The sequence below is a fragment of the Neopelma chrysocephalum genome, unplaced genomic scaffold (assembly GCF_003984885.1).
Source record: "Neopelma chrysocephalum unplaced genomic scaffold, ASM398488v2 Primary Assembly neopelma1_24, whole genome shotgun sequence".
Classification (NCBI taxonomy): domain Eukaryota; kingdom Metazoa; phylum Chordata; class Aves; order Passeriformes; family Pipridae; genus Neopelma; species Neopelma chrysocephalum.
The window spans coordinates 42,386,078-42,411,383 of NW_020897693.1; the positions used below are offsets into that span (position 1 = coordinate 42,386,078).

The 25,306-nt window shown below is 39.7% G+C and overlaps 1 protein-coding gene across 2 annotated transcripts; it reads right to left on the reverse strand.

Annotated features, from left to right (window-relative positions):
* Positions 1-4,484: 4,484 nt before the first annotated feature.
* Positions 4,485-13,067, reverse strand: LOC113963101 (serine protease inhibitor 2.1-like). Of its 2 annotated transcripts, XM_027673902.1 has the most exons (6): positions 12,940-13,043; positions 10,805-11,467; positions 9,538-10,200; positions 8,389-8,659; positions 7,594-7,741; positions 4,485-6,781 (listed from the first exon to the last, which is right to left on the reverse strand). In XM_027673902.1, the coding sequence occupies exons 3-6, from the start codon at positions 10,181-10,183 to the stop codon at positions 6,587-6,589; spliced, it is 1,260 nt and encodes a 419-aa protein (XP_027529703.1). In that variant the 5' UTR covers positions 10,184-10,200; positions 10,805-11,467; positions 12,940-13,043; the 3' UTR covers positions 4,485-6,586. The 2 variants fall into 2 exon arrangements, with proteins under 2 accessions (XP_027529703.1, XP_027529702.1); XM_027673901.1 differs by lacking the exon at positions 10,805-11,467 and having other exon boundaries at positions 12,940-13,067.
* Between the last annotated feature and the right edge of the window lie 12,239 nt (positions 13,068-25,306).

The window sequence follows — 25,306 nt, forward strand, 5'->3', positions numbered from 1 at the left end:
GAGGAACAGAAAATAAATTCTAGTATCTGTCCCTTGAAGATGTGACTTATGGTATGGTTTTTCTGATGGCTAGAGAATCTGCATCTGTGAGAACAGCAAACCTAACAGTATTCATATGCATTAGGACTTTTCATTACTTCTTTCACCTCCTCTGTGCACAGATGTTTTCTCCTGCTCTGAGGTTGTTTCCTGGCTGCAACCAAAGTTGTTATGATGACTAGAACATTTAGGTTGGACTCAATGATCTTGGAGCTCTTTTCCAACCTGGTTCTACGATTGTGTTGTCTTATTCTATGTTGTCTTTTCCTTTCAAACATTTTTCTTGATCAGAGCATCTTCCATGTAGTCTGTTTTTTCTACATGAAACACGGTGAACAATATAGTAACTTTTCCTTAGTAAGATGGTTGCCAAAGTCAGACAAAGTCTTCTTCAGACCTTCCATATGAGCATCATATTGCTGTTAACAGTTTTCCAACCTCAAAGGATATGTTCTTGTTTAGTTAAGTAATAAGAATTTTGTTTCCAGATGGCTTATGGAAAAGAAACTGAACGCAATACACATAAGAGAAACAAAGGCTCATTTGTATAAATAAGGTTAAGTCACTTGTAATAAATTCATCTCCAGGGGTGGGATTGAACTGAAAAGGCACTTTCATCATAGAAATTCTTTTTTTCAACAAGCCAGCAAACTCATTTGCAGCAGCATCAGTGTTTAGCTGACTCTGTGTAACCAGGATATTAATCATAATCAATGATATCTACATGAAATGGATGAATTATAGTTTTCTTTAAATCTGTTAGTCTGAGGAAAGAGCAATTACCAAATTATTTAAAAATGGATTCAGTGTTATACCTGGGACTGGGAACTTAATGAAGGATATTTGCAGATCAGTCTTTGCTGGCTAACAGTTTAAAGGGAATGAATGATATTATACATATGCTCAGTTTAAATCTAATGAAAGCAGCCCCCTGCTGCTTTCATGGGGTAAGAGCAGACGTGCAGTATCCAACAATGTAGTACGGATGGGTAAGATATGGAGGGTGTGTTACAGGACTCAGAGATACATAGCCCACGGCAGTCTTCATGCTCCTTTCCCTCTTGATAATTTGCACTTGTTCTAGCTTCCACTGCAGTGCATATTTAGAGTTTTCAGTGAAATATCTGCATTTTAGAATGTTCGTGTTTCTCTTGCGCTTTTTCTTTGCTTGGAAATCCTAGTGCCTCTGTGCTTTGGAGGCAAGAATTTAATGCTGGATTAGGGCTTAACACTGCTATGAGGGGGTTTTTTTACCACTAAAAGCTATGAAGACTCATGTCAAAGATAAGCAGCTGGGTTGTGAGGCACTGAGACTGCCTTGTATCAGCCTACAGGTATTCCTGGTTCCCAGAACACAGATTCAAAAACCACCCTGCCTAGGAACTATCACAATCATCTGGTTCTTAAGAGCTTAGTGATTGTCTGCCTGAAATGAGTGTGAGTAAAGAGAAAAAGCCTGAACCTTTTGTTTTACTGAATCTACTGACAGGATCAGAATAGGGTTGGCTTACACCTAGGTAAATTCCTGTTTCGTTAAAGTAGTAGCAGTGATCAAGGGCTGAGCAGATGACACAGCTATGGGGAGAGGACTGCTGTGCCCATTCAAGGGCAAATTCTTCAGATACCAAGGCTGAGACTCAAATTGCATAGCCAGGAATAAGAAAGGAAAGTCCAAAGTAGTGGTAGCAGCTGAAAAACAGGGCTTATGTGAGCAACTGGTTCTTCTGTTACTATCCAAATGCTTTATGCCTTTTGGCATTAAATCAGCTCCTCTCCTTACTGATGAAATGCATTGAACTACATACTACATTAACCCTGCCATCCTACTGCTTCATGTTTTGTAACAACATTCTACTTAGACTCTGTCACAGGGCAAAGCAAACAGAGAGTTACTGACAGAAGCTATCTCATCATCAAGTCAAGTCACAGTGGACCATAAACAAGGTCAGATAGAACAAACTTACAGTCTCCCACATGGCTCATAGGCTGCCAGGAAAAGTCTGTCCCTCAGGTCTGCTGAGGCACAGCTAGGCTGCCTTTCAGGGACCCAGCCTAGTGAATCTGTTTTCATTCACAGAGCTTATCAGCTGAGATATGCTCTGTTTCCTCAGAGCATATGTCTTTTTCCTATGAGCTTCGCATAAGCATGTCAGTCAGGTCAGGACTAACAGACCCACAGCAGGTCATTTCTCTTGGATGTTTATGGTAGGGGGTCACATACTTCACTGTAAGCTTTATTATCCCCTTCTGCTGACTGTCACTGTAGAAAGTCAAGTGGATTACACTTTTAGGTTATAAAAATGGTCTAGTTCTGTTTCAGGGCTTAGTTTGGATCCTGCTGCCCCATAGGCTGAAAAATGCATGAGTGACAACTGTAGAGGAATACTGAAGAATGTTAATAAAATCACTTACAGATGAATGAGAGACGCCATAAAATACATGTGTTTGGCACAGATAGAATGAATACACAGTCCATAAATGAAAATTAAAGCCATTTATGTCTACCAGAATCCTTCCTTTCCTTCTCTACCTTTAACAATTCTAGTAGCATGAAGAGGAACTTTCCCTGTAACATAAAGACACACAACAGCTACATGAACAATTAATACAAGGCAGACTAAGACAGATTTCTTGGAATTAGGACAAAATACCCTATCTCCACACAAAAACTTTGCAGAATTGTCCGGTTCCTAACGAATATCGTTAGAACAATGCTGAGAGTAATGCCAGTGTCAGTCCAGGCTCTATAGATCTCTATACTGTGAACTATAGGCATTTTTCTGGTTTCAGTGTATGTATAGCACAAGACTAATTAGTTTCCTGTTCCCTCGACATCCCTCCCTTCAAGAGAGATTTGGGGTGATCCCTCTTCCCACCACAGGTCCCTGCCACAACTCAGGCCAACCTGCTGGTCTGGAGCATGAAGTTGTCAACCGGAGGACAACTGTGGTAATGCCCCAGATTGTGGTAGATAACTCCCAAACCAGCATTCAAATGCCTCATTTGATACTTTTGCCAGGAGCAGTCAGTCTCCACAGTCCAATGTGGAAACTTCCAATGCAGCTGTTGTCCTGCTGTTCCTTTCCCCTGCTCTCAAAAGTAAAGCCTGAGAGGTAGATGGGGCAGGAAGTTGCTCCATGTGTTATTTCCTAAATATATTTCCATGGGATTTTTCTTAACTTCTTTCCCTTTAGCAACAGGCCAAGAACCTGTTTTTCTGCCACTGCACCCTGATAAAAATCTCATTACTCAGATAAAAATCTCACCATCCTACCTTCTAGTCAGTTCTGGTGCACAGATTTATTGGGATGGGATCTCGTGGGAACTGCTCCCAGCACTTGTTGAGTTTGTATGGCCATTGTAGAGCAGGCTGCCTCACACCACAGCAAGTTATCATTGATCTCAACTCTGTAAAAGCCGCTGCTTTGCACAGAGGTGTGGTCTCTCCCAGTCCGCTGAGTGATGGCATCTTGTCCCAGAAGAAGCAATAGCTCAGGGCTTCCACCGAGTTCTTGGTACTTGGTGCAAATGGACTCATACACAGCAGCAATCTCCAAGTCTCCCTCAGTCAGAAACATAGTCCTCCACACACCAAACCCATGCTTCAAGCACTGATGGGCCTCAGTAAAGCACCTTTATGTAGGGTGGACCAAGTTTGGGAAAACAAGTCAGAAGGCCAGAGAGATGTGGGGGGAGAGCTTTGATTTGGGGTTTGCGTTGCCTTTGCAGTGCTCACAGCACATTGCCAGGATCACTGTGGAAATGAGCAAGCACATTCAGAAACATCACCTTCCTAGAGACAGGGACTCAACTCCACTTGCAAAAAATGTATCCAGGATCAATATGCAATGACACAAGTTAAAGCAGTGCAGTGAGAGAACAGCTGTCAAAGTTAGCCTCTCCTTGAGGCAGCAGCTGTGTGATAAATGTTTTGTTATACAGAGTTTAGCCTCAGTACTCCACAGCAGTAAGAGTGGTGATCTACAGACCCACAACAGAAAGGAAGTGTTCATGTCTTTCTTGAAAACAGGTTTTACCCAAATAGGCACAAAAAAGAGAATGTAAAGAATCTCAATTTCCATATGAGAATAGTTTTACTCCTTTAACAGACTTTAAAACATATTTTACAGACATAAAACATATTTTACAGACGTCCTGATATGTTAATAAGAGTGACTGAGGGGTTTTGTTGATTTCAAAAGCTTTATAGAATGATAGCAAGAGACTGGAGTAATTCCTTAAGTGATGGATTTGAATTGCAATGTTTATTTTATTTATCAGCCATAACAATAATTCGTGAATGACATTTGTCACAGGACAATTCTTTGACAGTTTATGCTATGCCTAATGTCACTGTCTCAAAGTTTTTTGCTGATTTTTTGAACTGCAAAGAGACACGTTGAGAGCTACAGCAGAATAAGCCTATTGTTTCAGGGATTTTTCTCTTTTTTTTGTCAATGATTTCTTAAGAGCTCCTAGGCAAAGAGTTGGAACGTGAGAAAGAATAGGTTGATTGAGGATAAACAGCCTAGGCAGCAAAGAGCAATGTAAAGAAGAAAGGACTTTGTAGGGACTAGCTCAGGTGAATACTGGTCATCATCATGTGCTGGAGAAGACATAGTAGCATTACAAGACTTGTTACCTGTTGGGATAAAAGTTTTGGTGAGTAGTAAAACTCCTTAGCAGAGAGAATTCACTTTGAAAAATAACAACATACTTTAAAAAAGTTATCTTTCAAGGAAAATTTGGAAAACATATTAATAACTTCAACTGTGTTTTGACCCTGGCTGGATGCCAAGTGCCCACCAAAGCCGCTCTATCACTTCCTTCCTCAAGTGGACAGGGGATAGAAAATATGATTAAAGTTTCATTAGTTGACATAAGGACAGGGAAAGATTACTGTCAAAGGAAAAACAGAGTTGTGTTGGATTCCAAATTTTTGGATATGAGAAAAAGAAAACTACTAGGTTTAAACAAAAGCCTTGGGCTGACAGAGCCTGGGAAAAAACCTCCATCTAGAGTCCAGACAAGGATTTATTGATGTCACGGGTTTGGAATGTCCTGCCCAAGCCTGGAGAAACCATGCCCTGATCTCATCAAACCTGTGCAGAAAAACTTTCATGTTTTATCTCTCCCTTTGTGTTACCTGCTCCCCCCATGTAATCCCCCTAAGATAAGATGGGTTTTTGCCTATGATGTAAGTGCTAAGACCCAAAAGTTGGTAATTTAGGATTTCCCCTTTACCTCATCCCTATAAAGTCCCTAATTGTAATAGTTCTGGCCCCCAATGAATATGTAACCCCCCTGTTGAATATGTAGACCCTAAAGCCTTTAAATATGAACTTGTAAGTCCAATAAAGCATTCCAGCTTCTTGCCTCCACTGGGATCGTCTAAGCATTATTGACCTCTGCAGACTTCACTTGGAGAAATTAAATTAATTTATTAGCAATCAAAAACACAGCAGGATAATGAGAAGTAAACCAAATCTTAAAACCACCTTCCCCCTACCCATCCCTCTTTCCCAGACACTACCTTCTCCCCCACAGCAGTGCAAGGAGATGGGGAACAGGAGTTGTGGTCAGTTCATCACAGTTTCTGCTGCTGCTCCCTCCTCAGGGAGTCCTACCCCTGTTCCAGTATGGGGTCTCTCCCATAGGCAATAGTCCTCCACAAATTTCTCCAGTGTGAGTCCTTCCCATGGACTACAGTTCCTCATGAATTGCTACAGGATGGGTCCCTTCCATGGGGTGCAGTCCTTCAGAAACAGGTTGTTCCATCGTAGGTCCCCCACAGGGTCACAAGTCCTACCAGCAAACCTGCTCTAGCATGGGTTCCTCTCTCCATGGAGTGACAGATCCTGCCAGGAACCTGCTCCAGTGTGGGTTTCCCATGGATCACAGCCTCCTTTGGACATCCACCTCTTACACAGGCTGCAGGTAGATCACTGCATCCCTCCAGGGTTTGCATGAGCACAGCTGCCTCACCAGGGTTTTCTGGATTCCCCAGAACAGGGGAATCTCTGCTCTGGCACCTGGATCACCTCCTCCCTCTCATTCTGCACTGACCTGGCTGTCTGCAGGGCTGTTTCTTTCACTTATTCTCACTCTGCTCTTCTCTGGCTGCAATTACTTCTGCAAAATAACTTTTTTTCCTTCTTAAATATGTTATTACAGAAGCATTACTATCATCTCTGATGGGCTTCGCATTGGCTGGTGCCAACTCCGTCCTGGATCCGGCTGGCATTGGCTCTGTTGGACGTGAGGGAAGCTTCTACCAGCTTCTCAGAGGAGCCACTCCTGTAGCCCCACCCGCAACCACAACCTTGCCATGCAAACCCAATACAAACACTCAACTGGGGAAAATGTTACATTTAAAAAACATTACTTGATGAGATTTTTTTCATAATTTTTTGCTTATTAATTTGACAAGGAATTCCTGATTTACTTCTGAATATTCCTCAGTCAGAGAGGACAACAAGCCCGTGTATGTGAACACTGTACCCATTACAATTCGTGCCCAACACCAATATGCCAAATAACTCAGCAATTACTTTTTAGTAGGATCAACAATTTTCCCAAAGAAAAGTGTAGTGCTAGTTTGCTTGTCTTGTACCAACAAAACGAAGGGCCTGTTGAATGTGATGGTAACAGAAGGATACAGAACTCTGGTAGAGATTATAGCAGTGGCTCCTGCAGCTTCAGTTCCAGCCTCATCAACTTCCAGCAGGGCCTTGTGAATTGCCTACAGGGAAAAGAAGAAAACACTGTGGTTTATATATGGCACAGGAAGAGGGAGGTAAAATAAATTCTCTTCTTATGGAATATTTAGGAGAAGAAAGCAGTGATAAATCCAATGGATGAAATTTTCTTTTATGGTAAATCTCCAGTGGTCTGAAACAGGAGTGTTTTCTATGTCAGGACTGAACAAGGAGAGCCAAAAATAAACAGGGACATATTGTAAGTACATTCTCACTAGTGCTGAGTAGAGGGAGATAATAACAGCCCATGCACAAACTAGTTTATTTTCTTAGATGGTTTGGACTTCCAATAGCAACACTTTCTCTTATTCCAAGGTTAATGAAAGACTGCTATTTAAATGCTACTGCAGGGTTAGTATTTGTCATCTTTAACATTAAATCATAGCTTAAACTGACATAGTGAAATTCTGCTTCTGCAAATTGAAAATCTCCTGGAAACTGAAAATATTAAAAAATTAGGTACTAATCAACACAAAGATCATAATATACTCCTCATTTACAGTTTACTTGACACAATATCATATAAAATATTATATTCCAGTGCCAAGAAATCATTTAAAGTTGTTCAACTTTTCCATGTACTTAATATCCAGCTTTTTAATAGCAATATTAAAGCAATACAAAAGTGATCCAGAAGATTCTTTCTGTAGAAAAGCAAAATTACTAAGCAAGCCCCTAGGTTTCATTGTGAGTTTTACTTATAACTTCAACAATAAAAGGAGGGGAAGAAAGTCTTTAAAAACCCCAGACACAATTGACCAAAACAACCAACCACCACCCCATCACTAGCACTTACTTGTGAAACCTGGAGATTATGGCTGCCACTAATTCCCGACAGATCAGCATTACCTGAGAACACTTCAGTAATGCCCATTTTCTCAAACAGGTTTTTAACATCGTAAGACCCACTAATAGAAAACTTTGGTAACTGCAGATTTAATCTCCTGTTGATCAAAGAAAACAAAACAACAGTGAGGTATTCCGGGCCTATTTCAGCCAGCAGGATGGATAGTATGCAATTCAGCCACACTTGAAAGAATTCTTTTGATTGCAGACTTGTTTGATGGCAGCATTTGTATTCCTTGAGCAATCTTGGCATCCAGAGAGATGCTCCATCTTCTTGTTTCTACATTCTCCATTTGATTTTTGCGAAAAGAAACAAATTTCTTCATTCCCACTCATTCATCCCAGTGCCACATACACAACTAGCAGAGTTTTTGACCAGAGAGTTACAGAGAATAAGCAGACTGACTGTGGAAAGCCTAAAATAAGGGAAAAGGAGGATAAAATCTATCATGATAAAATTCATGGTGAAGCAAATGAATTGCGTTGGCACCATGAAAGAGGCGGTATGGTAGTCAAAAGGCAGCCAAGCAAGTCTTGAGGCAATTGTTACAATGCTGTGACCCCTTCTGTCTGGTCAGAGAGCCTGCAGTTTCTTAGTAGTTATGCTCTGCTCTGACTCATTTGGGGAATTGCTTATTTATGAAATCAGGACATTATACCCAGTAGGAGATGATGTGAAATTAGCACTTCCTTTTAAAAACAGTGAATTGTTCTCAAATATAGTAATCCATCTACCTAGAGTTACCTGGGCATAAGTCTGTTATTCCATTTACAAAGAGTTTCCTTGGAGAGAGCATCTTCCACTTGCTTCATCTTTCCATCATCAGGCAGAATGAGCAATGCTCGTGCAGTGCCCTGGTAAGGCAGCTCTATCACCTCGCAGGAGAGATCCTGGTCGTAGTAAGTGTTAGAGATACTGTCATGCTGCATCATGTTGACTCTAACAGATGCATTTGTGTTCACAAAAAAATCATCCTCATATGTACGCAAAGGATCAAAAGACTTTTCCCAGGCAGCTAATGGGGGAAAAGAGAAGATATTGCCCTCAAATGTGATAATCATAAGAAATGGCTCTTCTGAATTAGGCCAAATTAAATGTAGGACAATGGAGGGCTATTTATGGGAGAATATGATCACTGAATAATTTCAACCTCCTGCATAACACACAATAAAGCAATTTTAGCTGTGCAGTAAGCTCAGCATAGTAAGTATGAATAAATCCTGTCTTGCTGAAAACCAACAAAAGGCTGATGAGGACCAATTGAGAGTCCTTCTACTGTAGCAGTATGTAATGCCTTTTATACCATTTAAATACAATGACTTAAACATTCAGCCACAGGACCTTCTTCTCATGCCTTTCCTATTAGGCTATGCCCCTACAAAAGCTGACTGCACTCAGCCTGGTGAGGAATTCATCACCAGGATAAAGGGTCTTAACGTTTGAGCAAGGCTCCAGAGACACAGGCCCTCAAAATACTCTGTCCCAAATTTTCGTGCAATGCACCTAGTGGATCTACCATAAAACTGGGGACCCTATGCAAGAGTATCAGTCTACCAAGTTTGACGGGCATGCACAGTCAGTATAGAGATCTTGGAAATATCTTTAGTCATTATGCCCTCAGACCAGTGAGACTATGTGCAGTGGATCCCTGTCTATGAGAGGTCCACTAGAGAGGGACTTCTCTGTCTACAGCTTTCAGGCAAACTGGGTCATGATTAAGCAATCAGTATTTCTCAACAATCAGATACCCTGCTCTTGGCCAGATCTAATCTCTACTTTGAAGGTTCTGCACACTATCCTAAATAGTCACTCTGGTAACAAATCATCAGGAGTTCCGTAAATTTTTATTTTGCATCAAACCCATCTATTGGAATATTATGTTAAATATCTTACCTTTGAAATAAATGTAGTTAACTAGAACTAGTACAGTACTTGGTTCAAGATGATCAACTAATTCAGTAATTTTCCCATTGGTTTTCTCCTCTACGTATTTATTGATTTGCCTCTTAGTTTCTTCTGGTTTATGGAAATTGCTATTAAAAAAATCTGCATCATAAAATTGTTTGGCATTTTGTAAAAATGACTCCTGTGGTTCATACCCAGTAGCTGTAAAAATGGCATTCCCTATATTTAATGTGATATTAGCATCAGCACAGTTCAGTACTGATAAAACTTTGTGAAAACTGTCATGTATATCACGTATGCGAGCCTCAGTCAGATCGTCAAAGCCCAGTCCTCCAAAAATCTGAGACAGGGTGGTTGACTTAGCACCAACAGCCAGCATGGCAAATGCAGTGGAGATGCTTATGGGAGAAAAGAAAACATTTTCATCAGCTTCTTTTGATATAGCCTGTTTGTAAAATCTAAATACAAAATCTGCATAGTTAGAGCCTTGCTTGTCACAGTTATGTGTTAATAAATTTTCTGTTCCATCTTGCAGATTAGTATTGTTGACTTCATGGCAAATAACTTCACGGTGGCAATGGGTTACAGCACAAAGAACAGCAAGGAGTAAACACAGGTGCAGGATACACTTCATCTTCTTTTGAAATTATTCTGTCACAAAATAAACAGTCATTAAATAAGCAGATGGTAATGATGTGCTTGGTAGTAAGGAATAATAAATAGTTTGTTATCATAAATATTACATAGTGCAACTGCAGATATCTAATATACATATGATATTTAAAATTCTCATGGGTACAATGTCAAATTTAATTAATAAATTCATCCAAGTTATAGATTAAAATGTCAGCATAATAAACCATCATATTTCATTGTAACTGGCCTGAAAAGGTAATACTTTTCTTCATTGCAATACATTGGCTATGAAAACACAGAGCTAAAGTCCACAATAATCTCAATTAACAATTACATTATTTTCCTATGATTGTTGTCTCATTATAGGGTACATCTAAACAAACAAGTTCCATGAGGGAAGATGGGGTGTGGGTTTCAAAGACATCAAATACTCCACAGCATCTGCCCAAAAGCAATTTAATAAATGTGAGGAAATGTGAGGCTTTTTGCTACTTGCTGGAAGTGGGGTAAATTCCCTCACTTCCACCAGAGCAGCAGCATAGAGGCAGACAGCTATCACAGACCATCTGGTGCTTGTTAAATTCACACCTCTGTTTACCTCACGGCCCTGTTTACTTACTCACATGGCCAGTCATTGGCCACAGCTGGTGGTGGAAGAAAGGCATGAACTTCAAGGCAAAATTCAAGGCAAAAGCCTGGAGCATCCCGTGACATGACAGCACTGCACACAGAAGTGGGCACAAAGACATGTGGGAAGCAGCAGGTTTGCATCAGAAAATGAGGTGCATGTTTCCAGTGAAGGAACCTTTCTTTTTTAGGGGGCTGCAACAAGTGTTTGTAATTTGTTAAATGATGTTTTGCCCCTCACCAATGGGTTAACTTGCATGGGATGTGGGAAAGACCTGGATCCAAGAGGAAGAGGACCATTGATCCCATTTGGAAATCAAAGGATATAGATTAATTTCTTTGGAGGTGGCAAGTTTCTTTGTCATGCTTGTTCTCCTAATGCTGATGTAATATCCTTCATGTGAGCCCCTGCTCTCCACAGGAGCTTGGACAAGTCTCTGGTTAACTGAATTCAGTTCCCTGCTGTTCTGGAGGCATCTCATACAAACCCTATTCAGAACTGTAACAAGCTATCAATGAAAATGAGATTTTTGCTCTTGTAGCTTCTGCATGAAAATATTTCTAGAACTTTTCTACCGTTATGGCTTCTCTTCTGGTTTCCAGTCAATGCAGCCTGTTTGTAGCCTTTTCTTCCAGGAACATATTTTCCTGTGTCCTGCCCAGGTAAAGTTGTCTTGGTCCTACACTCATTCCCAGATGTGAAAGATGATTGTATTTACTATCCAAACAACATTTAGATGGGGTTTCTGAGGGCAGCCCAAGTTCAAGGATTTTGTTTTATTTTTTTATTGATGATCTTTCTTGTTTTTACAGCAAATGTATACACTAGCTGTGTGTTCTCATATTTGCTTAGATCTGAGTATGCTGAGTGTGCCTGAGAGAAGACAGGGTCTACTGCAGTGATCTGCAGTAACAAGTGGTAACACTAAATTTGAATTTCCTTAAACCAAAAGATGGAGTATGGCTCTAGGTGGGAATATGATTCAGCTATTTGCATCTCTTTTAAGCAGAACTCTCCCTGTTCTTCACAGCCAAAAAAACCCCCAAAACCAAAACCCAAACAAACCTTATGTGGAAAAATGAAGTAATAATGTAGTACACAGAGTGTTCAAAAAATACTTGATGTTTTACATCTTGTAGGCTGTTTTTCTCTAGATATTTGAGATATTGAACACTCAAATGAGAAGATAATTTTTATCTGTCCATGTTCACTTCCTGTGTCCATACAGAACTTAGCCTGAATTTCAAAGAATTTCTGAAGCAAAGAGTATGGCTTAGGGTTTTTTTCTGCAGCAAGCTTATATTAGGCATGTCTCTGTTATAGCTTCTAGTATAACAGATCAGTTAAAAAACTTTTGTTAGTGTCAGAGCTCTCTATAGAAATCTGAAACAAGTGCTTCTACCAGAAGCTGGAAAACACTGAATATTGTCATCAAGTTTTCCTCCCATACTTTTCCCTTTAGAGATGAAATCACATTAATTTCAACATTTTGAGATTAGAAAATTTCAGACACAAATATTTTTGTTAACACTTCAAAGCTGAAGAAATTGGAAAGGCTTTACTAAATCTGGCAGTACTTTTTATGCAAATTGGAAATTCAGAAAATAATTCTCTTCCAGACCACATATTAGTTTGTCTATGGGAATAAAAGGGGCAATTAAATTTAAATTGTGGCCTTCCACCCGCCCCCCGTTACACTCACCCCTGTCTAATTAGAAAGCCTGGCCTTAGCAATTCAGTTATTGTTTTTTAAATTAAGTCACTTGAAAGAGTTTATAAATTGTACCTGGTTGTTCAGTCAATAGTGGGATTATACTAATTTTGAGTCACTGTGAAGACTGTTCCAACCTAAAAGGCGATTACATCAGTATTCTGTTTTGACAACTACTTAATAAGTCCCCATGACTTCAAAGGTTATTTTAGTTTGATTTCAGGCTAAGCATATTCCCCCAGAACAGCAGGTCCCACTGGTCCCTTGCATGTCTGCTTGATTAATCTTCCATTGCAACATCTGCATAGAACCAAATCACAAGCAGACAAATGAAATTAACCTAATATTAAAATTTCACCGACCACAGAAATCATTGTTTGCAAGTCTCCAAGAAAAGTGCGTGTGTAGTACTTACGAAATCAGAAGCCTCGTTGCGTTCAGCTGACCATGTTGTTCCCCACACTGTTACTTATACTAGTACATCATCTTCTGCTTAATTAGTGCTGTTAAACATTAAACAGATCTGATAAAAATTAGAGCCAACCAAAAAAAAGGAGGAAACAAAGTAAATATTGACGAAACAGGTTTGCGAGGATCATCTCTATTATTCAGCCAAAGAAGCTGACAATCTTCCGCCATTTGAAGAGTAGCTGTGACATCCTCTCTGTTGCCTTTGACCATGCGGAGCAGATGAGGGCAAACATTGTGTAATTAGGAGCCTACTGGAAACCAGGAGGTTGTACCTGGAACCACTGGAAACAGACAGCGACTCTTGGTGCCAGAAGTCAGACTCTCTGTGCTGTGATGAAGTATGCATGGAGCTGACAGCCATGTATCACATCAGCTTGGTGCTCTTCCAAAGTCTATCCAGAGCGAAATCTTCTGCCTGATCCTCAGCCTGTGTATGGATGACAAGCTAATTGCCCGTACCTTCTCTCTCTGTCTGTAGCTGCATACCACTGAGAGGATATGTGATAGACATATTTCCCTGATGGATTTCCTAGTCTGGCTGATGTGGTCCCTTCATCTATCTCAGTACTGTGTGGATCTCAGTTACTGCCTCAGGCAGGTGGCGGGAATACAAGGAGCAAGCTGTTTACTCCCACACGTGCACATACTGCATGTGAGCAGTTCTCTTTGCCCTCTCACACACTTCTAAATTGTTCAAATGAAAACAAGTACTGCTTGTTTCTATTAACTTTTTCGAATAGGAATTAAGTGCTGATGAATCAAGCTGACTGATTTTTTCCAGTTAACAACAAAGACCATGATTGAGTGGTGACACGAAATACATTTCCCCATTTGGGACGAGTCTTTCCTTTGTACTTGTTTACTCACATGTGTAATTTTGTCATTATAAACATAGATAAACATGGAGACAGGACATAGATAAACCTTGTCTGGACACTCCCCTTCTTTGTTTTCCTCTTTATTTCTTCACTCCAAACCCCCCACCCCCCAACTCCCCTCCCCTTTCCTTTTTACTTGTTCCTTCTAATTCTCTCTGTAAAGGTCACAAACACAGAGATTATGTTACTCATCAAAGCCTAGGTGACTGACAGATCACGGTGGTCAAGGATGAACTGTGTTACAAAATGGTTATAAGCCTCTTGTTTTCTCTTTCATTTGTGATGCCTTGTAATTACTGTTTTGTTTTTAATAATGCTAAGCTAAAATTTAACAAGGCATTTCCCTAGCATTTCATTATAGAAGCAGCAATAAGGTGCTACAGCAGCTTGAAACTAAAATGATGAGGACATGCACGCATGCCAGGTGCACCACGCACTGCCACGAGCCATTACAATCCCAACTGTCTACTGACCACAATTTCAACTCTAAAACTAAGTCATGAAACCACGTTAACCAGCTTCGTACTGATCTTTTATATACTGAACTAGATCTTTCACTCTATTATTTATTTTTAATAGGAATAAAAGTACAGAATACTGAAATAACCAAACAGATGGGTTTTATTCCTTCTGATAATTAAAATCACGACGAAGTCTACATTGCCCAAGTCCATGTTACTGCTGCGCATTTCATGTAGGTCAGTTTCGATACCACACCCCAACTCATATTTTGACATCTTTAGAAGAAATAGACCCATATAATAGTTCATGCATTCGCTAACATCCTGCAAACATCTTCCTGACTATTGGTTTTGTTTTGAACAGACCATTCTGAAACAGGTTTAAAGAGTTCTTAATTAACCAATGACTGGTATATTCGTGGCAACAGAACCACTCAACTTGTCCAGTGTTCAAAGGAAATTAGAGATTTTTTGTCAATTTAGCAACAATAATAGCTGTTCTGGGATTACAGCTCACAGACACACAGGTTACTTCAAATATAAAAAAATCTTTATCTCTATATACCTATTATAAGTTACACAAAGATTTGCAAGTGTAAGGTATATAGATCACAAGTATATTAACCTAGCAGCAATGTGAAGGAAATGGAGTATGGAATTAGGAAGAAAATGGACATTGCCTTCCCTTCCATTCCCTCACTGATAGTTTTGAGTTACGCAGAAGTCTTTGGGAAGGATCAGGCAGTCAGAGTGCAGGGAGAATGTTAAGATTGAAGATATATGCATGTCTGGTGAACTATGATTTTTCTAGTCTGGATGACATATACAGTGAAGAATAAAGGTGCAATCTGCACACAGTGGTTATCCCATCCTCTCAATACTTATTGAAGAATCTCTTCCACTGTGCTGTCAGAAAGAAAAAATTCAATGGTTTAGAAGGGGACTGTGAAATGAGGATGAAATATAGTCTATATACAGTGAAAAAAAACATTCACAAGAAGAAGGAAATTCTGCTCATGGAACTTTTTTTTTCATCTGAATTAGTATTACTCATATGAACTAAGTAGAGAGCAGGGACAAGAGTTTTTAAAAAAATTACTATACCAATGGCAATCACCGATAGCGAACACTCATCATTTTTCAGTTTCAATGCCAGTTGCAAATTATACAGTAAATGTAGCAGGTGTGTTACATGTATGGTGCACCAACAACTGAATCTCCTACTGCTGCTTCAGTGTGTGCAGGTTGGCAGGTATGACACAAGACCTATAGAAGACTTGAGACCTCCTGTAAAAGGAGCAGGAGAGTAGACAGGTTGCTTTAGCATAAATACCCGTTATGTAGGCCCCAGAATCTTTCAAAAGAAGGCCTGTTTTTCATTATTTCTACATGTAACATCTTTACTGTGGACTTTCTTTTCAGACTTGAATGTTTCTGCAATATTAATATTAGTAACGAAAGAGCTTACTGAGATTTAATATCTTGATGATTTCCAGCAGAGGTACTGTGAAAAAATATTTTTTTACTCTGTTTTATTTTCCTTCTAACCCCCAAAATAGATGAAAAAGTACTCTTATTGACTTTATAGATCTCCAATATATTTTCCATTGCCCAAGTACTTTTCAAGATACTGAAATGATTTCAGATTGGGATGGACTACCCGATGAGAGAACCAATGGACTGAAATTTAAGGATAGATGGCTATCTCTGCTAAGCAGCTCAGTTTTGACCTTGGGAACATCACTAACACTGATAGGCTTCAGTTTCCTCATCTGTAAAATAAAAATGACACATCAAACTTTGTCATTGAGATTAGATGGCATGAAAATAAAAAGTTACTTTCAATGACCTTTAGCATCGCTTTAGTTCTTATTGAGGTTAATGAAGACAGGATAATTTTTTATCGGTTTGATTCCACGGCACCTCCCTTGGTAACAGTGATACACAATTTGAAAATCTGTGGTCTGCAGGATGCAGCTTTATACAGCTTCAAAGTGAAAATGGAAATGTTCCTGAATTGCAAGCTTCCATAAACAGTCCTCTGTACTTTACAGAAAGTGTCTTCTTTCCTGATATGCTTAGCAGTTTTATTCAAGGGATGGTAGTTACCCAGGTACAGTACAGCATGGGGAGAGGTAATTAAGCACACATAAATTGCAAGTATTAATAATCTGTATGCACCATACAACACTGCACAATCCAATCCTTTTACAAAATTTTTCTTTCATGACTAGAAGATGCAAATATCTGTTGCCAGTACCTACAACACAAGAACTTTGTACAGGGAAATAGAGAAGGATAAGACCATTGTGCTAACTGAATTTTTTTTTCACCTTTTGATTTGACCCAAGCATATGCCAGCAGGGATTGCTTCACCTGAGCCCCTTCCTCTACTGCCCATCCAGTACTGTGCTTTTAAAACCATATTATTTACCTATGATAAGGCCTGAATCCTGCTCTGGCTGTGTATGCTAAGAAATGAAGGATGATCAGCCTTAGTGGGTAGGTATAAGCAGCAAAGAAGCTAAGTTTCCATAGAGTGAACCTGTGACTGAGCTGGGAAGGGAAGTAGAAACTCCCAAGTCCCAACCCAATGCTGTGTAACTACTGGCCTGTCCTTTCCTAATAATGTTCTTGCGTTAAAGAAATAAAGAAATTAATCAATTAATTATGGGTTTCCTACAGCAATATAGTACTTAAAATTTTAATAAATATGTGTCTATACAACATGAAAATGTAGTTAACAAGAACCATCCCAATGAGTAATTCAAGACTTAAGCAACTAACATTATTCTGAAAGCCTTCATTAAAAAGTTCTTCCTCACCTTCCCATTTGATCCACTGACCCTGCTATCTGGGACCATCTCATCTGAATTGCTTTCTTTACCTCCTTTGTACTCCTGAGCGATACTTAATCAAGTGTCTACCTTTAATTGCACAGCTGATCAAATAAGGTTGATCAAAGTGGATTGAAGTAAACAATAATGACATTATTCTGTGACTCAGAAGCTCACCTGCCCAAGCATACCATATGGATTTTGGTTAATGCTCAAAGAAAGGACCCAGAAAGTGGTCTTGCAAGCAAAAGAGTCAATTTACCTTTTTTATTACACCTTGTCAGTCTCCCTACTCATACAGAACAGCTCTGTTGAAAATGAGGGTACAAACACAGGAATCCACCAGGGAACAAGAGCAGAAGGAAGGCAGGTTTCAATTTTGTTTTGAATGGATATAGAGTAGATCAAATTTCGCTGTGGTCACTAGTTTTAATTACATTGGGAGAAGATTTAGCTCAACATCACATAACTTTAAAAAATCCTACTCTAGATCAATATTCAGACAAGTTCAACAAAGTCATTTTTCTCTGTCATCAACCATTATACAAGCATCTCAAATCTCTTAGTTTTAACAGAAAATTTTTGGAATTGTAACTATTTCGATACAGATGAAGACTTCCCTACCCCAAACCTGTTGATACCCTGTCTAATGTTGGATCCTACGTACTGTTATCTCCTCTGATATCCTTTTCCTGCCTTTCTTCACATCACCCGCAGTCACTTGCAGACCACTATCATCTTGGCACACCATTCCTCTACTCCTGCTTCCTCCATCAGCTTTGAGAGCAATGGCAAATAGAGCCTGTTGAAGAATCATAAAGGAAAGCATTCCCAAAGGAGTCACAGCAAGCCCCTTCAACAAAAGTCAACCTCTGGGGACCAGGGAAAGGCCAGATGGTTTTCACTAAATACCCAGGTGTCTTCTTCCATAGAGCAGCAGAGCATTAAGGCACTCCTAAGGCTGGGGTCAGCAAGAATGGGGCTCAGCTGTAGAGAGCAAAAAGGTTAATCAGGTCACAAGAACTTCTAGGTGACAATGTCCTGCTCTCAGGTTCATTGATCAGCCAGTGAGAGTATTTTTTTCCCCTGATGATGCAATGTTTTTAAATTAATGCCTTTGGTAGAACTTAGGTGGGTGGGGATTATGAAAACCAGTTTGAACTGGTCTCTGGCCTTTGTGAATGCTCCGGCTCTCATACTAATGGTGATTGAATTAATCTCTTAACAAACACGTTTGTTTTTCTAATTCGCCTCCACACACATAATTACTAAAGCTCCAAACCCAACACCCCAATATTACAGCACAGATGACACTTCACATCCCCTGATCTTCGGAAATCTCTGAACTATTGGGATCCTTCCTGAAGTAAGTTCTGAAGCACAGGTTTCCTCACCAGAAACAGAATCCTGCAAGTCAGGACTATGTCTAAGAGGATTCACTGTCTCTAAAGCAGGAAATTTTTTACCAACTTGTTCTAAATATATTTTCCTTCATGGCTTAATGTAAAAGCAATTATTTTTATTACTGGTCCATAGGCATTCAGTGCTAAGTATGCCTAAATCAAAGCTAAGAAATCCTTAAATCCTTTGAGCTCGAGATCCCTACTTACCTTTAATGGTAGTAGGCTTATAACTGACCTACAACTTCATCATTCTATTACTTACAACAGTGCTTCACAAATGCTCAAGATTTTTCTTCATTTGAGATACTTTCCCAGGTTGCACAAATACCCAGATTCTTCCTGCAGTCCTTAATGTTCCCCTTTGAAATCCTTTCTCAGAAAAACTTCTTGGAAGTTATCTGAGAGAGCAATTTCCATGTAAGAAAGCAGAGTCAGAGAAATCAGAATATTTTCATGAATATGTTTGCTTTGTTAACATTTTGAAAGAGAAATAATGAAAATGTTCCATGTTATTTTTATTTTATAAGTTGCTATTAAGTGGTCAATTTTCCTATCATTTAACAATAAAATGGAAAAAAATTCAAAACCATTTTCAGGAAATTTGTTGAGATTTTAAGGTCATTTATTGGATATGAAGATAATACAGATAAGGAACTGTGGACATTATTTAGAGTCTACTGTAGAAAAAGTCTGACTTGAGAGAAAATAATTGTTTACATAAAAGTTTAGATCAAGCATTCAATTCTTCAAGTCAGGATGGAAAAACTTCTGTATCAGCTGTAGATGACCTGAACAATGAGGAAGTAATTATTTTGCCACTCACAGTTTTATTCTCATTTGCCTTTTTTTGTGAAATAAAAATTGATTTATCATACACTCTAAGGTCATATATATAGAGGAAAACCAGTTTAGAACTGGTATACTGAGAGCTAATTCACATTAAAAAAAATAATTTTATTCAAAGAAGTTTGGTATGAAACTGATCGGAAAAAGAGACTAGTAATGAGATATTCCCATTCAAAAAATATACATGTATTTGATAGAGAAATAAAAGAACAAAACCTAGAAACATTAAATAAGAGATATGATAGATCTTGTTAGAGTCTTTGTGAAGGTATGTTGGTAAATAGCAAGGCATTCATGTGATTGTAAAAAGTATAATCAATGGTTGTTAAAAGACCAAAACTGCAAATAAGCAGGCAAATGCAAATTCACCTACTTCAATCATTCAAAGAAGTGATAAAAAGACCCTTGTAATCTCTCAAAAAAACCACACATTTTTTTTATAATGAATGCTCCTAAAGTACTGAGTCAGGTAAATTCACTAAGATTTTTAGTTATTCCCTACTGAACCATTGAGCTGATAGAAGTGTTGCTGTTAATTGAGGAAATAAAAATGCCCTTAAATGCCAGCCCTAAATTGTTGTCTTAGACACCCTCAGGCACAGAAAAAGGAAACAAACACTTAGGCTTTGGCTCTGAATTGAGCCTATAGATGCACAGTAGTATACATATATAGTATATATACAGATACTTCATCCTATAAGCCAGATAAAATGGGTACCCTTAGCTTAGATCAAAGACTCATCTAGTTCAGTATCCAATGCTGCACATCGCACACACAGTGTAGGCGTATCACCATACATGAGCATACTGATTTTCCCTTTCTCTTTTCTCCTTTCATCGTTATCTCACACTGCTTGGTTTATTTTTCATCAGCACTGAGCATGGAGATGACATATTCAGTCGCCTACCCAGGATCACTACAAAGTATCTACCCTGAGTGGTAATGACTAACTTGAGGCCACCATGCTGAGTATAAACCAAGGGCTTATTTCCTCGTCAAAAAAAAAAGGGAAAAGCCAGTTGCCGATACCATCCAAGGAATCTTTCTGCTGCGCCTTTTTCAACCAGACTTGTCTATCTCGCATTGGCCTCTTTAGCCACCAGGGAGCCTGTAGCAAATGTGGGAAGAGTCCTTCCCAAATCTTCGTTCGTGAAGCCTAGCCATGATTTCCTTGTATTCTTTGCCTTATGTTTCCTGGCAGTGATTTTCCTCTGATATTTTCCTCTGACATCAGCCAGTCAATGTGTACTGTGAAATCATTTCCAATGAAAAAGGTGAAACCAGTGGGAAAATGTGTCACCTCACAATTTATTAAAGTCCCACATCATCTCTGACTTCTCTGAATAATGCATGCCTGAACTCATTGCTTATTAAGGGTCTTCCTCCCCCACTAGCTTACAGGGTTTTTTAGGTCCTTCCCTGGGGAATATTATATGTTTTTAGAAGTATGTGACATATATCAATCAAACCATTATAATACATGGACAGATCAACTCTTTCAAAGAATTCTTTGGCAAAGGATCTTGGATCCTGCTGGAAAAGACATAAAAATATTTCTGTAAATACATTAGCAATAAGAAATAGCTAAGAAGAACCTCCATCCTTTACTACATGTGAGAGGGAACATTGTGACAATGGATGAGGAAAAGGCTGAGGCACTTTATGCCTTCTTTGTCTCAGTTGTTGATAGTAAGACCAGTTGATCTCAGGCTACCCAGACCCCTGAGCTGCAAGACAGGGATGGGGAGCAGAACAAAGTCCCCACAACCAAAGGGAAGATGGTCAGCAACCTGCTACACCACTTAGAAACACACACGTCTATGGGGCTGGATGGAATCCACCCAAGGATACTGAGGGAGCTGGTGGAAGAGCTCACCAAACCCCTTTCAGTCATTTATCAGCAGTTCTGGTGAACCAGGGAGGTCCCAGACAACTGAAGGTTGGCAAATATGATGCTCATCTACAGGAAGGTCCAGAAGAAGGATCTGGGACAGTACAGGATAGTCAGCGTGACCTCAATGCTGGGGAATGTTATGGAGCAGATCATCATGTGTGCCGTGACACAGCATGCAACTGGGTGATCAGGCCCAGCCAGCGTGGGTTTATGAAAGGCGGGTCCTGCTTGACCAACCTGACCTCTTTCTGTGACAAGGTGACCAGCTGAGTGAATGAGGGAATGGCTGTGGATATTGTCTACCTGGACTTTAGTAAAACCTTTAACACTGTCTCCCTAAGCATCAAGTCAAAACAACTCCGTGCAGTGCTACAGACTTGGGGCAGAGTGGCTGGAAAGATGCCCAGTGGAAAAGAACCTGGGATGCTAGCCAACACCCAGCTGAACATGAGTCAGCAGTGTGCCCAGGTGGCCAAGAAGGCCAGTGGCATCCTGGCTTGTATCAGAAATAGTGTGGCCAGCAGGACCAGGGCAGTGATCCTGCCCCTGTACTCGGGACTGGCGAGGCTGCACCTCAAATCCTGTGTTCATTTTTGGGCCCCTCATTACAAGATGGAAATTGAGTTGCTGGAACTTGTCCAGAGAAGGGCACTGAAGCTGGCGAAGGGTCTAGAGAGTAAGTCAGATGAGGAACAGCTGAGGGAGCTGGGGTTATTTAGCCTGGGGAAAAGGAGGCTGAGGGGAGACCTTATTGCACTCTACGACTACCTGAAAGGAGGAAAGAGGTTGTAGCAAGATGGGGTCAGTCTCTTCTTGAAAGTAGCAAGTGATAGGACAAGAGGAAATGATCCCAAGTTGCTCCTGGGGAGGTTGAAATTGGATATTAGGAAACATTTCTTCATTGAACGGGTTGTCAAACACTGCAACAGGCTGCCATGGGAAGTGATGGAGTCACCATCTCTGGCTGTATTTAAAAGGTATGTGGATGTGTCACATAGGAACATGGTTTAGTGGTGCACTTGACAGATCTGGGCTAAGGGTTGGAGTTGACCTTAAAGGTCTTTTCCAGCCTAAAATATTCTATGTTTCTATGATGGTCCTTCAATATTTTGTCATACTTATTCATAATACGTAACTACAAATTCTGCATTTTCCCAAAAAGCAAAGTTGAACTAACTGTTCTGCAATTCACTGCATGTTCACTTACATCTTTTTGAAAAAACTGAACACCACAACTGTCACTTCTTATTACTCTGGTACTGTTGCATCAAAGTGGAAAGCTTAACATTTTTCTTTTTGAGATGGCTAAGGTCTCTTGCACACATAATAAACAGTCTTGGCAATTTGTTGTTACCTGCTCTTTGATTACTTTTTTTTCCCCTGAAAACTCTTCTATTTTTAGTTCAACTTATAATAACTGCTCAGACTGTAAAGGAAGCACATGTGCAATGAATTGAGCTTTCCTGTTTTGCCAGTGCCCCCCTTGAGCACTTCTTCTACACTTTGAACATCCACTGGCCCCTCAGGCTCTCTGAAATGATGTCTTTGAAAAAGAATATATTATCATGTGACATGACTTCTGCAAGTTTCTTTTCCTCAAAGTTGCCCTTGTCCTTTCTTATTACAGTTTTAGATTTGATGTTGTGGGATTGTTCTTTTTTCAAGGGGGCATTCACTGGTCTGATAATGGCTTCCATTTTGTGAAATTTTTCTTCTTAATTCTAATTTAGTTTTTTTGTGCAACTATGCCTTTTTTTTTCCTTTTCAAGTTAGAGTTTCTTGGATTTACTTCAAAATGGATTGCAGTACGTTTTTACAGGAAAGTAAGCTGCAACATCTGGTTAAGTCAGAAAATTATTTGTAACCTAGCAAGATCTGCAGTGTCTCTATATTGATGTAAAATGCAAATAACTGTAAGAACCTGTAGAAAAATACCCTCAGTCAAGGTTTGCTATGGATCCAGTGATGTAGGCAAATTTAGTACACTTAATTTTCAGTTTGGGAAACACTACATTTATTTTTTCTTATTGCCTTATTTGAATGCTACAGAAATGACTTTTTCTTCACTGTGATTTTAATTTGGAAGTGGTTTCCTCTACAGAAAGCTGACAGCTTCTAAGCACTTTTCTTGTTTCCCTGTCATAATTTATTATAAAAAAGGTGTAATCTAGACAGCCTGTAAGTTGTTTATGGAATAACAGGAAACACAGTTCAAAACACATGCCAAGACTGATAACATATCTATTACAGAATCACAGAATACACTGAGTTGGGAGGGACCCACAAGGATCATTGAGTCCAACTCCTGGCCCTGCACAGGACCATGCCCGTGAATCACACCATGTGCCTGAGAGTATCATCCAAATGCTTCTGGAACTCTGTCAGGCTTGTTGGTGTGACTACTTCCCTGGGGAGCCTGTTCCAGTGCCCAACCACCCTCTGGGTGAAGAACCTTTTTCTAACACCCAACCTTAACCTCCCTTGACACAAATTCAGGCCATTCCCTCGGTTTTGTCAAGGGAGTCAAGAGAGAACTATTTAGAAGAGAGATGAGAGACACACAGAAGCTACACACTTGATAGAGTAGAAGCAGCATGCTCTCTATAGGCTTTGAAATAAACATCTCTGCATCAAAGGAATGCCCAACCTTCCCAAAGTCTTCTGCCTACTGCCCAGGCTAGAGACAGAGGGCTTTTTGAAACTCATTACTGGCATTACTACTACTGTGCCAATCTAATGTATATGAACAGTAAACTAATAACTGGTTGTTGACATCTGTCAAAAAAAACAGCTTGAACCATACTTAAGTCTTAACTCTGAGCTACAGAAGTAAAATAGCAAAATTAGAAACTTTTAAATGTCATATTTATTCACTGATGTTGTTCTACCATAGTACATTTGTCTGCATATTTCAAGGCTGTACAAAGACTGGTGTTAATGCTTAATACCTATTAACAGACTAACCTATTTTAGTCAATAATTTACCCCTCCTGCAACCAGAGATCAGATATATACCATGAACATGAGCAAAGAAATAAAATAATGATAGATTTTGTGAAAACCAGAAGAAAAAACATAGATAAGAAGGTAAACCAGGAGAAAAAAAAGCATGTTCATTATGAATATGACTTTGAGTATTGTGTATCTTAATAGTGAAAACAGCTCTTTATAATATTGTGGCTATACTAACCATGAAGCAGATGAGAAAGAGAGTACCAATGTTGTAGTACTGGACAGTCTGAGAACAGAAGGGGTTATATCAAGAGACACGGCAAGTGTCACTGATGGGATATAGGTGTTACTGGTAGGGTGCTTGATCCTACAAACAATACTGGAATGGTGCTTACTACCATGGGTAATCTCCCAGGTACCGACAGTAATGGTACAGATACTGGCAGCAGAAGGAGATGGCTTCTGTTTCCTGCTGCTTAGGGACTTCTAGAAGCTAGTTTAGATGCAGGCATAGGCTAGAAGTAGTCTTCTGACTGCTCTGAGCTGTATATCTGATTCATGAAAGTTGGGTCCCAGGGAATGAACTGCAGATCAGATCTACCTCTTCTTTGCTTAGACCAAGTTCTTAGAACCTCTAAATTTTGCCCTGGAATGAGTCTGGACTGTACATTTCACAGAAACAGTGGGCAGGCCAGTATATATCTGCAGGGGGAAAACACACCTTCTTTGAGACCCCTTTGCAGCAGCCAAGCTGGGACAACAGCTGAAAAGCAATTAGACTCACTGGACAACAATGGTACTATGCAAGGTAGTAAGCATTATGCATGGTAAGGTCTATGCTAGTTACAAACTTCATGTTGGTAGGAGAAGGGACACAACTAATAAAGTGACATAGCTTGTACCCATTTGTCAGTCAACACAAAAAAAATGTGAGAAGGCAGCCATGAGAGAAGAAGCAGATGTACACAACTCTCTCCACCCACATGCTCTTCAGCTTCCCTGCTAGAAGATGTATCTATGCTATCAGTATCACACAGGC